Here is a 15,654-nt window from a genome sequence, read left to right as displayed (position 1 = left end):
CCTTAAGGTGTTGTTATACACGTCTCTGGGAATGTGTGCTCTACTACACACACACACACACACACACACACACACACACACTGAAGTACGCTTGGTGTTTTCAGCTCTTCACTATATTAACACATGATGAATGCTACACATGTGCACGTCAGCGCGCTATGAGAGGATTTCACCTTTTCATTTGATAAAACTATCGGCATTCATTCGTATCGTATACACAGACTGACAGAAACAACAATGTCTTTACAACAACCTGTCAAAATAAAATCTCGGTATAACTTGAAGAAACTCAAACAGAAATATAGTACTATTCTACAGAAGAGTATGCTAATACTTCCTATTAGCTAATAATAATAGTTCATTAAAAAACACAGAAACTCTGTCTACAACTCACCAAAATAAAAAAAATAAAAAATAAATAAAAGTCTGGTCTAATTCAAAGAAATTCTGTAAGAAATTGCTTATTAAAATATACTTAAAAAAAGATCTACTAAAACATTATTTTAAAGGAATATCACACAAGTTTTCATAGAAGTTTTAATTTAAGCTTGCCAAAACAATAACACTATATTTTTCAAAAACAATTTCTAAAAGTACATTTGTATTTGTGCCTAAAATGTTTATTTATTATTATTTTCAGCTAATAAAACCTTGCCAACATCTGCCATATATTGCCACCCCTCAAAAATTCCTGCCCCCTTCTCACCACCCCATCAATATTTTTCTAGATCCTCCCCTGTGAAGGACTCATTTGACTCATAGCATCCACATAACAACGTCCTGGAAACCAATCAAATCTTTATATTACCAACGAGTTTCGCACGATCAGTAACCACTTACTACTTTTTGTTTTACTCTCTTAGCGAAATCTAAACATTAACGTTACCTGACAGAACTCTGAAATAAATGTTGCGTTTTTTAGCCAATCATGATGCGTGTTCACGTTTATCGCGAGCCGGTTGGTTGACGTGTCATTGCAGGGCGGAGTTAGAGAAAGAGGGGTGTGGTTAAAGTACTTTATTTATTTTTTAACAGATATTCTATTGGTTCTAATCAGGTTCTAATGAATAAGTTCGCGTGGTGATCAAAATTTTTGTTTTTAAAAATATGTACTATATTTTAATTTGTTAATTTTTTTTTAATATTTTGTATTTTTAGCAGATTTTATCACACTAAAATATTATTACAGAATTCTTTTTTTTTTTTACATGGCAAGAGCTTAAGTCAAAAAAAAAAAAAGACATACAGTACAATTTTTAGTTAAAAAAAATACCAAAACACAGATAGTTAAGTCAGTTTGTACATTTCTCTGAGAGAATGAAAGGCAGAAGTCAAATGCATTAAATGTATTTTATTAAAATATAAAAAACAAAAAAACAAATGCATATGTATAAACCAAGATAAATATGCATATGCAGTATAAACATACTGTTTATATTCAAATCGTTTTTATTTTTAAACATAAAGGATATTTTAGCATTCAAACAGTGGTGATATTTCCTCGTTCAGTCCATGGCACTTTTTTCAGAAAAGCTACAGAGCAGCACTGTTCACCTGAGAAAAAATACTTGAAGAGACGCCGTCGCACAAAACCACATCTGAGGGGCTAATCTGATCTAAATTACACGATATGGTCATTTTAAATATTATGGGGTCGTTCCTTCTATGCAGTATATTTAATGACCCCATTCATACATGACTGAATATACTGGATAAAATCTTAAAGATGGAAATCAAATTAGTTTTCTTTATTGCAATTGGTTTGATTGCTGTTTTTTTTTTCTGGGTCTCTAATTGAAATGTTTCAAATTAAATATGTATGTATAAGCTACCAAGGAAAAGCCTGGTATAATATATATGAAATGATGTTAAAAATTCAGCTTTGATCACAGAAATAAATTAAGTTTTACAATATATTACAATAGTAAATAGCTATTTTAAATGGTAATAATATTTCACAATATTACCGTTTTTACCGTATCAAATAAATGCAGCCTTGGTGAGGAGAAGAGGCTTCTTTCAAAAACATTAAAAAAATTAATTATTCCAAAACTTTGACTGCAAATGAGTGTGTGTGTGTGTGTTTTAATGATAATTGATTTATATTTATATTCTAGCATCCTCAATATCGTTTTGCTCTTTTTAAAATCATGTTTCATGCTGTTTGTTGATCAAATCATTCCAACACACTTGATAAACTTGTCGCCACCTACTGGAGAAACACTGTAATCGACACAAATGTTATTTAAAGGTGATTTTGATTGCAACTATAGACATCAATGTTTATATCCGAGCTATAAAGTTTCATCCCAGTATTTCTGTGTTAATATGCGTGACTTTAAGACAAGAAAATAATTCTTTGTGTTTAAAAAGACGTTTGTAAAACGGATAGATATGCATGCTTTCTGTGTCGAATGCAGTTTGAATGTTCCATTATGACATTTTCAAAGATTTATCGTTGCGTGTGAGTTTGAATCGAGATTTCTATCTTTTAACGATTAATCGTTAGGTGTGCGATGTTAAATTGATTCGTGCATCGATTTTCTGAATGCATCGCGATTCTCTCTTGAGTCTTTTCAGTTTTGAACAGCAGATGGCGCTGCATGCTTTAGAAACAGACATACTCTGCTCGTTTACAAATCCTTACACACATTCAAACCTAAAATAATCATTCATACAATTCGAAAAGGTTGAAGCGAATGTAAACACAGTGGGTTTATATTAATCTCGCGTGATAAAAGCATTCTGAGACGATGTGAAATTACACACACAAGCGTTCTTCTTCATTAGCATTTGAGAGCGCAGATTAAAACTAGAGTAGAGCGCCATCTGCTGTTAAAAACTGTGCTCAGAATAGATTCCAGAGAGAATCTCGCGATGCATTCGGAAAATCTCAGAATCGACGCATCATTAAAGTTGTTCAAATTAAGTTCTTAGCAATGCTTTTGCAAAGTTTTGATATATTTACAATACGGAATTTACAAAAATATATTTAACGATTTTTGGCATAAAAGAAAAATCCACAATGTTTGGCTATTGCTAAAAAAGCATCACGTCTGATGGTAGTGGTGGTAGTGGTGATGATGATGGTGTTCGTGATGATGATGGTGTTCGTGTCGCTGAACGCTGTGTTCGCTGACGGGCGAGGGCTGCTGTGTTTGGGTGTGTTTGGAGGGCGACAGCGCCTGTTCTCTGGCTCTGGCTCTCGATCTCTTGCTGTGGCTGTGCTGGAGACCCGTGGAGGGCTGGAGATGGCTCTGCTGGGAGAGATGGTACACATCCGCTGGATAGAAGCTGTGGCACTTGCTGGTTCTGGCCACAGACTGGCCGCCTCTGGAAGGGCCCTTGGGGGATCTGATGGACTGGGGCCCGCCTCGCATGCGGTGATCCGGGGTCACGCAGGGGTCAGAGAGGACCTGAGACCGCCGCTGATGAGCGTGTGTCTCGGGCTCATGGGAACGAGAACGGCTCTGATCGTGTGAAGACTGTGACGGCTGCTCTTGCTGGACCCCAGGAGGAGAGGAACCTTAATGAGGGAGGAAATTGAAGAGTATATATGATATATTTCACAAAAGGATTCAAAAATCAAGAAATTAAATTTTATAAGGAGTCAGAATAATTATCAAAATTACAGAAAATATATTTTATAAAGCATTAGAATGATTATTAAAATTAAAGAAAATATAATTTAAAAAAATGTTTTCTATACTTATTTATACTACATTTAATAGTTCTATATCATAAACAGTCAGCAGAGTAATAACAATTAAGGAAAATATATCTTATATAAGGTTGGAAACATTAAAAAAAAAATAAGGATTTGTATTTTATAAGGGGTTAGAATAATTATGGAAAATGCATTTTATAAATAATCAGCACAATTATTAAAACTAAGGTAATTACATAAAAAAGGAGTTCTATATTATAAACAGTCATCACAATAATCAGAATTAATGAAAATATATTTTACAAAAGGTTGGCAACATGAACAAAAATTATTTTATATATCATATCATATTTTATTAAGGGTCAGAACAATAATTGAAATTAAGGAATTATATTTAATAAAATGTAGGAAAAATTACCTAAACATTAAGGAATTATATTTTATATATATATATATTATATATATATTTTATATAATGTGTGCTCTACTACACACACACACACACACACACACACACACACACACACACTGAAGCATGCGTGGTGTTTTCAGCTCTTCACTATATTAACACATGATGAATGCTACACATGTGCACGTCAGCGCGCTATGAGAGGATTTCACCATTTCATTTGATAAAACTATCGTCATTCTTTCAGTACACAGACTGACAGAAACGACAATGTCTTTCTAAAAGTACATTTGTATTTGTGCCTATAATTTAAAATCTTATATGAACTGTTTCAAATGCAAGACATTGATTGCATGAGTTTAAGTTTGTAAATGATAGCTGTGTCCTTTTGTAGTGTGCACATATATTTATCATCAAACTGTGATAACTGTGAATAAATTCAGTAGATATACGTCTGCCATATGTTACCACCCCTCAAAAATTCCTGCCCCCTTCTCGCCACCCCATCAATATTTTTCTAGATCCGCCCCTGTTTCTATGTGAAGTTTCTGTGAGACACACACACACACACACACACGTTCAGACGAGTCTTACTGTCGAATCTGGAGCTGTAGTTCTCTATCCCGGCCAGATCCAGGTAATGGTTTCGTCTCTCTGTGTTCTCGTCCACACAGTAGTGATTCTGACCTCTGTGAGAAACACACATCATGTCACATGTGGACATACAAACGCTGGTTACATGACACACACACACACACACACACACACACACACACTAGTCGCTCACCTGATGTGTGTGTCCTCTGCGTGAACCGACTCGATGCGACTCAAGCGATTGTCTGAACCCGGAGCAAACAGAGTTCAGAAGTTAGGCACAAAACCAAGAACAGTTCTGAGTGTTTGTGTGTGTGTGTGTGTGAGTGTGTGTCTCTGTCTCTGTCTCTGTCTCTCTCTCTCTCTCTCTCTCTGTGTGTGTGTGTGTGTGTGAGTGTGAGTGTGTGTGTGTGGGTGTGAGTGTGAGTGTGTGTGTGTGGGTGTGTGTGTCTCTGTCTCTGTCTCTGTCTCTCTCTCTCTCTCTCTCTCTCTGTGTGTGTGTGTATGAGTGTGTGTGAGTGTGAGTGTGTGGGTGTGTGTGTGTGTGTGTGTGTGTGTCTCTGTCTCTGTCTCTGTCTCTGTCTCTGTCTCTCTCTCTCTGTGTCTCCGTGTGTGTGTGTGTGTGTGTGTGTGTGTGTGTGTGTGTGTGTGTGTATGAGAAGGATACGCACCGGTCGTGGTGTGTGTGGTGTCTCTCCGGTGAGCTCTGTGTTCAGGAGTCACCGTCAGCTTCACTCGGAGCGTCTTCTGTTTGCCGTGACTCGAGTGATTGACCGAGGTGTCCACCACGTCATAGATAGTGTGCATCAAACTGGACATGTCCTAAACACACACACACACACACATGAACACATTCTGATGTGTTTCACTGAAGGGAATGAAGGTCAGGTGTGTGTACAGATGTCAGTATTTACCTCTTTTGTGACTCTTCCGCTGTTGTCGAAGTCATAGAGCGTGAAGACCCACTCCTGCCTGTTCTCATCAACCAGAGACACGTTACACTCCAGATCCTGACACACACACACACACACACACACACACACACACACACACACGCAGTTACACACCTGACCAGCAGGAGCACCCCAATGACTGCCAATGTCAAACAAATCTTTTTTTTTTTTTTGCCAACTATGGTTATACATTTTTTTGTTAATTTGAATAAAGCTGAAATAAAATAAAATCTAAACTTTAAATGAATGAAAAGTTCCAAGAAATCTCTGTGTGGCATTTTGTGGAGAAATAAACATTAGAAATTCCTGATGAAATGAAAATATACACTAATTATACACTGAATGATACCACGGATTATCACCGTTTTCATTTTAATTTAAGTTTATGAATGTATTTAGTAGGAATCTGTGTGTTCAAGTTAATATAATGAATGAAATATAAATAAAATGTGAAATAAACTAAAATTTAAAAATGAAAAATACAAATTCTTAAAAAGTGCCCCACGAATAAATTATCAATAAATAAATATAAATTGTAGAAAATTTTATTTAGCTGATGTTTGTTATGACCTTTCTGTAATTGCTACAGAATGTGAAAATTTTAATTTTAATTAAAATAAAAACAACTTCAAAAGGGACCCCTTGAATAATGTATTAATAAATAAATAAAAGCTTTGTTGAGAACTTACATCGAGACTGATGCGTTTCTTTCCTTTGCAGGTTTCCTTCAGCGCTTCTCTCTCTCCGTCTTCAGACGACAGAAAACTCTCACGTCCTTCAGCCTTTTCTGGAGGCAGAGACACTACACACACACACACACACACACACACACACACACACACACACACACACACACACACACACAGAGAGAGAGAGAGAGAGTAAAGTAAGTACACTACTAAGAGCAGTAGTGTCCAAAAAAGAAGTGTCATGCAGTATCTGTAGTATATTAAATATAAAACAAATATATTTATTTTTACATTTATGTTTATAAGTTCTGTTTTCAGTAAATAATATAATATACTATTATCAGATAAAGGAATAAAGTATTTATATACTACTGTAGTATTTATTAATATTTTTAATTACATTTTATTTTGATATTTTCAGTTTTCAGTATTTAATTAAATATAATATTTTTTATATATTTACATATAAAACTAATATAATTATTTTTACAGTCTATGTTCAGGTTTTAGTAAGTAATATAATATAATATCATCAAATAAAGCAATTAAATTCAATTTCAATGTTATTTTAGTATTTATATATTACTGAAGCATTTATTAATATTTTGAATTAGCTTTATTTTTATTTTCAGTTTTCAGTATTTAATTCAATATTATATTTTTTATTTATTTACATAGAAAACTAATATATTTATTTTTTACATGTTTAGTAATAAACAATTTCATATAAAATCATCAAATGAAGCAATTAAATTCAATTTAAATGTTATTTTAGTATTTACATACTAAGATAGTATTTATTAATATTTTGAATTAGCTTTTTACATTTTTTTGTCTTCAGCATTTAATTAAATATAATATTTGTATTTATTTACATAAAAAACTAATATATTTATTTTGTATATGTTTAGTTTTCAGTAAATAATTTTTTATATATCATAACAAATTTTTATATGTAAATATAGGAAAATATCAAAATAAAAGCTAATTCAAAATATTAATAAATAATACAGCAGCATATAAATATTAAAATAACACTGAAATGGAATTAAATTGCTTTATTTGATGATATTTTATGATATTATTAACTGAAAACAGAACATACAATTTTTTATATATTAGCTTTTATTTTATATTTTCAGCTTTTAGTAAATTATTGTACATATTTTATATTTATACATTTTAATATCTTGAACGAGATTATATTTTATATTTCCAGTTTGTATTTTTATTTTAGTTTGAGGTTTAGAATTTTTTTTATGTGCTTTTGTGCATTGTTTCTTATATTTCTATTTATTTCTAAATAGGCTTGTTTTCTGCAATTTCTCAGAAAACAAGGCTTCTTAACCTTAACCTTCATTATCCGCATCTTAAAATCAATGCATCTCAGTTTTTAAGAAAAACAGGGCTCAAATCCAGATGTTGTGTGTCTGTCCTCACCCTCTAGAGGGCAGCGATGTCCATCCTTCAGCTCCTGGAGGAGAAACATGGGAGAAAAAAACACAAGAGGAGGTGTTTTTAGTTTAATATACAGCTCAGAAACCACAGGAAAAGCAAACACCTCCATCTGAAGCATTTCCTCCTCAGGGACGCCGAAACGATGACGGCGTCACATACGATTAAATCTACCGAGAAACCCCTTCCAACTTCAACCCAAAATCACACAGAAACAAGATATTTTCTCAAAGAGACGAGATCTGATGTTTCTCTATTATCATGTTATTTTTTATACTTTACACAGGAGGAGCATTGTGGGGCTTTATTGCTAAAAGAGGTAAATAAATCCATATGCCTGAGATCTGTCATAAACAGCATCAGGAACAGACTAATAACTGAACAGTCGGAAAACTACCTTAAAAACAACTGTTAGTTCATCTTAAAACACCAAAAACCATCCCGAAGCCACTGCGGATTAGAAATAGTCAATATTAGCAATGTAGAAGTAGATTTTAAGCCTCTTCTGCTCACAGTGGATGCATTTATTTGGTTAAAAATAATGCAAAAACATAAAAAAAACTGAAATAATATTACAATTTCAAAACCTGTTTTCTAAGTGAATCTGTGTTAAAGTGTAATTTATTTCTGCGATGCTCCGCTGTATTTTCAGCATCATTCCTCCAGTCTTCAGTGTCACATGATCTTCAGAAATCATGAAAATATGATGAGAAATCTTTCTGATTATAGAACGTTCAAAAGAGAAGTATTTATTTGAAATAGAAATATTCTGTCACATTAGAAATGTCTTTACTCTCACTTTTGATCAATTTAATGCATCTTTGATAATAAAAGTGTTCATTTATTTTTATTAACCCCCATGTTAACATTCGTGTAAAATTATTTACATTTCTTAATTTGTAATTTATAAACATCAATCATCTTTTAATTTTTATTTGAAAATACTTCATTTCTTTCTAACATCTACAAAACCCATTTTTAACACCTTTTACTCGTTTGTAATAATTGGAATAAAAAGTCTTTTTTTTCTGTAATTTAAACACAAATAAATTTTCACTTATACATTTTTAATTTATACATTTACACACATACGTATTTTTTGTTGTTGTAATAATTTGTTGACATTAAAATTAAGCAAGACGTTATATCACAATGTCAAATTTAAAAAGATTTAAACATAAGATAAGATTTTTATACCACAGTTTTAACATTCTGCAACACACTCTGTCAGTCAGGCAATCGACCAATGAGAAGCTCCGAGAGGCGGGGCCAGATGTGTCTTCTACAATCCAATTAGCTGTATTGATTTCAGACGGATCTGCTTCCCAGAATGCAACACTGTGATGATTTCCAGCAGCAGGACGGCCATGTTTCTTTAAAGTCACATGTCTGTGAACTCATTACCACCCAGCGCAACACATGCTTCACAGATCTGACCGCCCTCTGCATTTTAAAGACTAACACATGCTATTTTACCCATAATGCCTTCAGCCACGGAGGTCCTTTTCAAGCAGCAATGTGTGGGCCATATGCTTCATTAAGACAGAGCTGGTTCCCATCCACAGCTGAAGAAAACTCAGGCCCTGGTTTCTTTATCGTCTCAAACTCTCATGAGAGATTGGAAGTATATATAAACAAAAAGTTTGTAAGATGTTAATAAATGGAGTCTCTTATGCTCATCAAGGGTGTATTGATTTGATCCAGAATACAGTAAAAAATATAGAAATATTGTGAAATATTATTTCAGTTTCTAATAGTGGTTTCCTATTTTAATGCACTTTAAAATATAATTTATTTCCGTGATGCAGTGCCGAATTACTTCAGTATTTACTGTCACAGGATTCTTCAGAAATCATTTAATATGCTGAATTATCAATTTTTGCTGCTTCATATTTAAAAAAAAAAAAATTAAACATCAACAGCATTTATTAAAAAATCATATTCTAACAATACAAGCCTTTACTGTCACTTTTTACTGAAAAAAGTGTTACTTTCTTTCAAAAACAGAAAGACTGTACTGAACCCAAACGTTTCACAAGTAGTCTATAATGTTACAAAATATTTAGATTTTAAATAAATGCTGTTCTTTTGTAACTTTTTATTCATCAAAGAATCATGAAAAACTATCACAGGTTCCAAAAAAATATGAAACAGCAAAAACTGATTTCACTATCAGCAGATCAGAATGATTTCTGAAGATCACGTGACACTGAAGACTGGAGGAATGATGCTGAAAATACAACTTTGATCACAGAAATAAATTACAGTTTAAGAGATATCCACACAGAAACAGCTATATTACATTGTAATAACATTTTACAATTTTACCTTATTTTTGTGAAATAAATGAATATTGCTGAGCTTTCAAAAATCTTTTGAGCAGTAGTGTATGCATGTGTTGCAAGTGTATGACAGACAGTAGCTGACGTTCATCTGGCTGAGTAAAGTCCATCCAGACCGGACTCAGATCCAGCGGTCAGCTCCGTGTCAAAGCATCCACAGCATCTCACTAATGTTGTAATCTCTGCTTTGGTCTTGGCTTCTAGCTAACAAAAAAAAAAAAAAAATACACTGGAGACCCTCACTTCCAAGAATCGGTCAGATCCAGTGTTCACTGAACACACTGGAAAGAAAACTGGTGTAAATGTGCATAACAGCACGCTGTAACCATTTATGCTGCAATAGGATAGATACGATTCAACAATGATTAAAAAACGAGATTAAAACGATTGTAAAATAGCATTCGAGCATGCATACAAAATCATAGAAAGGAAAAGTTAAGCAATCAAAGACTCTATTAAAAAAAGGTTCATCTGTCTCTCTTGTGATATTTGATTGTTTCGGGGCGTGTGGTGATCAACAGCAAGGTACCAGCGTGCCACAGACGTCCGAAAGCTTTTACAGTCCAGCACATGGAGACTTTTCCCCCTGAGGTCAGATGTGAGGCACAGTATTTCTTGGCAGGACATGAAGGCCTCAGAAACAACAGCTGTGAAGCGAGTCTGTTCGCTCATCTGCGTCAGAGCCTCGGCCAGACGTCTGAAGTTCCCCAGGCCTGTAAATCACAGAACATCTCCTGGACTCGTCCAAAGCTCCCTTCCGCTGGAATACAGACGACCCGATCGACTATTTCAGCTAGTTCATTACCGCTCTTATCTGCTTCCTCTGGAAGTGCAACATGCTGATGTTTATCTGCTGGAGACAATTAGACTCACTTCATCAAAGCCACTGCAGAACGAGCTACAGGCCAAAAGCTTCTGGTGTCCAGATTCATGAGGAAGTCACTGAGAATGACTTGTCGTCAGTTATGAGATAAAAACTGAGATTTATGAGATATGAGGTTATTCAAATACTGAGCCAAAATTATTTCAGAATTAAAAGGTTGATATTATGATATAAACTGAACTTTGTTAATGTCAATTATAAGAAAAAAAGCTGAAATTATTAAAAAGAAAGCATAAAATATGAGATACTAAATCATAATTATGAGATAAAAAGGTAGGAATGATGATATAAAATTCCAAACATACTAATACACTAATTGATCATTATAAAAAAAAGGTTCTAAAAATTCATAAATATGACTGGTCAAAATTATTAGATACGGAGTCATATTTATGAGATAAAAATAAATGATGACATAAAATGATAACTATGAGATACTAAATCATAATTATGAAATAAAAAGGTCAAAATGATGTTATAATTATAAGAGAAAGTTGAAACTATAATATGTAAAGTCAGTAATACAGTATGATGAACAATATGAAAGGTTAAAATTATGAGATACTAAATCATAATTATGAGGTTGCAATCAAAATTATGACAAAAAGCTGAAATTAAGAAACTAAGTTGTTACTGTGATATACAACTCAATATTATGTCATAATTATAAGATAAAAGTTGAAAAAATATATAAAATGTCATGTGAGAGATCAAAATGATTAGATACTAATGCATAATTATGAGATTTATGAGATACTATAATATGAAAAGTCAATAATATGACAGGTCAAAATTATGAGATTAAATGTAGAAATTGTGGCATAAAATGTACTAAGACTATAACTGATAACTATGAGATACGAAGGCAAACTTATGGCATACTAAATCATAATTATGAAAAAGGCCCAAATTGTGTCATTATTATGAGATAAAAAGGCAAAATTGAGTCATAATTATGAGATAAAAAGGCAAAATTGTGTCATAATTATGAGATAAAAAGGCCAAAATTGTGTCATAATTATGAGCTAAATAGGCCAAAATTGTGTCATAATTATGAGATTAAAAGACAAAATTGTGCCATAATTATGAGATAAAAAGGCCAAAATTGTGTCATAATTATGAGATAAAAAGGCCAAAATTGTGTCATAATTATGAGCTAAATAGGCCAAAATTGTGTCATAATTATGAGATAAAAAGGCCAAAATTGTGTCATAATTATGAGATAAATAGGCCAAAATTGTGTCATAATTATGAGATAAATAGGCCAAAATTGTGTCATAATTATGAGATAAAAAGGCCAAAATTGTGTCATAATTATGAGATAAAAAGGCCAAAATTGTGTCATAATTATGAGATAAAAAGGCCAAAATTGTGTCATAATTATGAGATAAAAAGGCCAAAATTGTGTCATAATTATGAGATAAAAAGGCCAAAATTGTGTCATAATTATGAGATAAAAAGGCCAAAATTGTGTCATAATAATGAGATAAAAAGGCCAAAATTGTGTCATAATTATGAGATAAATAGGCCAAAATTGTGTCATAATTATGAGATAAAAAGGCCAAAATTGTGTCATAATTATGAGATAAAAAGGCCAAAATTGTGTCATAATTATGAGATAAAAAATTGAAATTGTGACATAAAATGTACTTAGACTAACTGCTAACTATGAGATACAAAGGCTAACTTAGTGCATACTAAATCCTTGTTATGAGATAAAAATCCTGTGTGCACTCTCACACTACTAAGTGTTATCTCTCCAGACTCTCATCTCTTCAGCACACACTGCGCACGCTTCTCCCATCGGGCTTGCATCCAACATGTGAAGTTCCTCGAGGCCTTGAGATCACTCAGGGGTCACCGGGAGGTCAACCACAACTCCGCTCCTAAATATACAGCCCTGCTCCACCACAGGAAGTTAAGGCGTCTGGAGACGGGACACATCGAATGGAGCGGAGCTGGTGTTAACAGCACACGGATGGATCAACAAAATGAAACGCGTCGCAGGAATATAAACACAGTGCAAGGAAGGGACTGTGTGTGGATGTGTATAAACACCTCATTGTTCCCGTGGCTTCCTGATATCATAAAGGTGAAGGTTCATCTCGTCCATCACCTGTTTATGAATATCAGCGGCGCGAAGAAACTGTGAATCTCTAGCTGTAAAAACAACAAACTACAATATTTAGAATATATTCCCTAGTAAAAATAAATACACTTATACAAGTAAACTATATATAGTAAACTGGTATACTTAAAGTCTGCTAAACTAATTTTGTACTTGATGCACTTTAATTGTGCAGAAGTAGTGCTAAAGCAACTAAAGATATACTGAAATACATTTGATTGTGCTAAAGTGGAACTATTGCAGTATACTTCAGGTACACTTTAAATATTTTGCATTTAAAGACATCATTCAATCCTCATCAAAAGTGACATTAAAACACATTTTAGTCTTGATAAGAAATGTGCATTGTGTGTCGGATTATCTGTCAGTAAGAGATTTGAACTTTACTTAGTATGAAATAAATGCATTTTTAATTATATTACTTTTTTTACTAGGGTAACCATCAAATAATTAACTTTATTTTCTGCATTTAAATAGAACAATATGCATGTGATGGCATTGTCATTTATATGAGTCTAAACAGGGTGAACACCTCGCAGAGATTCAGATTAATCAGTGAATCTTTTTTAAGCCAGTCCACTGAAATGAACCATCCGTAAAAACAGATTCACAAAAATATTCATAAAGAAATTAATAGAATAATTAATAAATTAAAACATTAAAGATATAATAAAATATTAATACGATAACATTAAAATAAATAAAATAAAAAACACCACAAAATAAAATAATACATAAAATGAAATACAAAAATAAAAACAAAACAATAATAAAAATTAAATATTAAATATTACCATAAATTATAATAAATGCAACATAAAAAATGAATTAATTAAAAATAAATAAATTAAAATTAAAATTAAAATAAAATACTAAATAAAATAATACATAAAATGAAATACAAAAATAAAAACAAAACAAGAATAAAATTAAATATTAAATATTACCATAAATTATAATAAATGCACCATGAAAAAATTAATTAATTAAAAATAAATAAATAAAAATAATAATAATAAATAAAATAAAATACAAAATAAAATAATACATAAAATGAAATACAAAAATAAAAAAACAAGAACAAAATTAAATATTAAATATTACCATAAATTATAATAAATGCAACACACAAAAAAAAAATAATCAAAAATAAATTAATAAAAATAAAAATAAAAATACAATAAAATACAAAATAAAATAAAACATAAAATGAAATACAAAAATAAAAACAAAACAAGAATAAAATTAAATATTAAATATTGCCATAAATTATTATAAATGCACCATGAAAAAAATAATTAATTACAAATAAATGAATAATAAATAAAATAAAATAAAATAAAATAAAATAAAATAAAATAAAATAAAATAAAATAAAATAAAATAAAAGTTTTATCTTACACATGTCTGCTTGCCAGGTAAATGTCTAAAGAATATGGGATATTTTGATGCTCTATGACTAAAACGTTAGTTCTGTTCTTCAGTGGAGGAGGAGCACAGCTGTCTGCAGCAGACACACACAGATCAAACGTCTCCTGCTTCCCTGTAACTCACAACACATTTCCAGAGATATTTACTATAAAACACAAGACCGAGACAAAAGTGAGACTAAACCCAGCGGTCTGCAGCACACGCAGACAACATCCAAACGCAGGAAATTATGAGAGACTGAACTAGAACAAACTCAACAGAATTTGACATTAAACATTACACAGCTAATGATGTGACACTTTAATAAGCACTGGAAATATATTATATACACAAGATAATATTTTATCTATGTCTATATTTATAAAAAAATATTGTAATAATGTTTACATACAACTTTGATGATTTGTTTGACTGAGCTCATCATTAAAATTCTGAAAAGAAATTGTAAAATTTGGTAAATGTACACAAACACACACACACACACTTATTAATTTACATATATACATATATATTGACGTATAATGTAAATATACGATCTAAATGTACTTATATAATAATATTTACTATTTTATTTATATTATATATATATATATATATATATATAAATACACACACAATGGATTTGTCAGATTAAAATTACAAAAATAAAATCATATCAAACATGATTCTGACATTTGAGCACAATATATGTACTTTATATATTTATGTCAATAAATACATATAAATTATTATAAACATATAGATAGATAGAATTAATTAATTATATATTATATAAATGATGTTAATTTATACTATATAATTTAACTATTATTATATTTTTAGTACATTAATTTATATTGTTATTATATTATTAGTATTATTTATATATTATTAAATAAATAATTATATTATTAGTATTATATATATATATATTTATATATATATATATATATATATATATATTTTTTTTTTTCCTTTTTTTTTTTCCTTTTTTTTTTTTATGTGATGAAAATAAAATACAAAATATGCAAACTACAGAACTGCACACTTCACCTGAAGACGTTCTAGGACACCACTGGGTAGAGCTGGCACCTAAACAATGAGCTCCAGTGAAATGACGTGAC

At 31.5% G+C, this 15,654-nt stretch overlaps 1 protein-coding gene across 1 annotated transcript in view; it reads right to left on the bottom strand.

Annotated features, from left to right (window-relative positions):
- Positions 1 to 2,083: 2,083 nt before the first annotated feature.
- Positions 2,084 to 15,654, bottom strand: part of nkd2b (NKD inhibitor of WNT signaling pathway 2b) — a 30,671-nt gene continuing 17,100 nt past the window's right edge. The window contains exons 4-10 of the mRNA XM_026283372.1: positions 7,753 to 7,786; positions 6,313 to 6,425; positions 5,585 to 5,680; positions 5,342 to 5,492; positions 4,864 to 4,915; positions 4,671 to 4,765; positions 2,084 to 3,526 (exon numbers count right to left, since the gene is read on the bottom strand). Coding sequence (XP_026139157.1) covers positions 3,051 to 3,526; positions 4,671 to 4,765; positions 4,864 to 4,915; positions 5,342 to 5,492; positions 5,585 to 5,680; positions 6,313 to 6,425; positions 7,753 to 7,786 — 1,017 coding nt within the window. The 3' untranslated portion in view covers positions 2,084 to 3,050. The remainder of the gene's footprint in view (positions 3,527 to 4,670; positions 4,766 to 4,863; positions 4,916 to 5,341; positions 5,493 to 5,584; positions 5,681 to 6,312; positions 6,426 to 7,752; positions 7,787 to 15,654) is intronic.

This window comes from Carassius auratus, chromosome 16 (genome assembly GCF_003368295.1).
Source record: "Carassius auratus strain Wakin chromosome 16, ASM336829v1, whole genome shotgun sequence".
Taxonomy (NCBI): domain Eukaryota; kingdom Metazoa; phylum Chordata; class Actinopteri; order Cypriniformes; family Cyprinidae; genus Carassius; species Carassius auratus.
The sequence above is the reverse complement of the archived record's forward strand: the minus strand, read 5'-3'. Positions and strand labels throughout refer to the sequence as shown.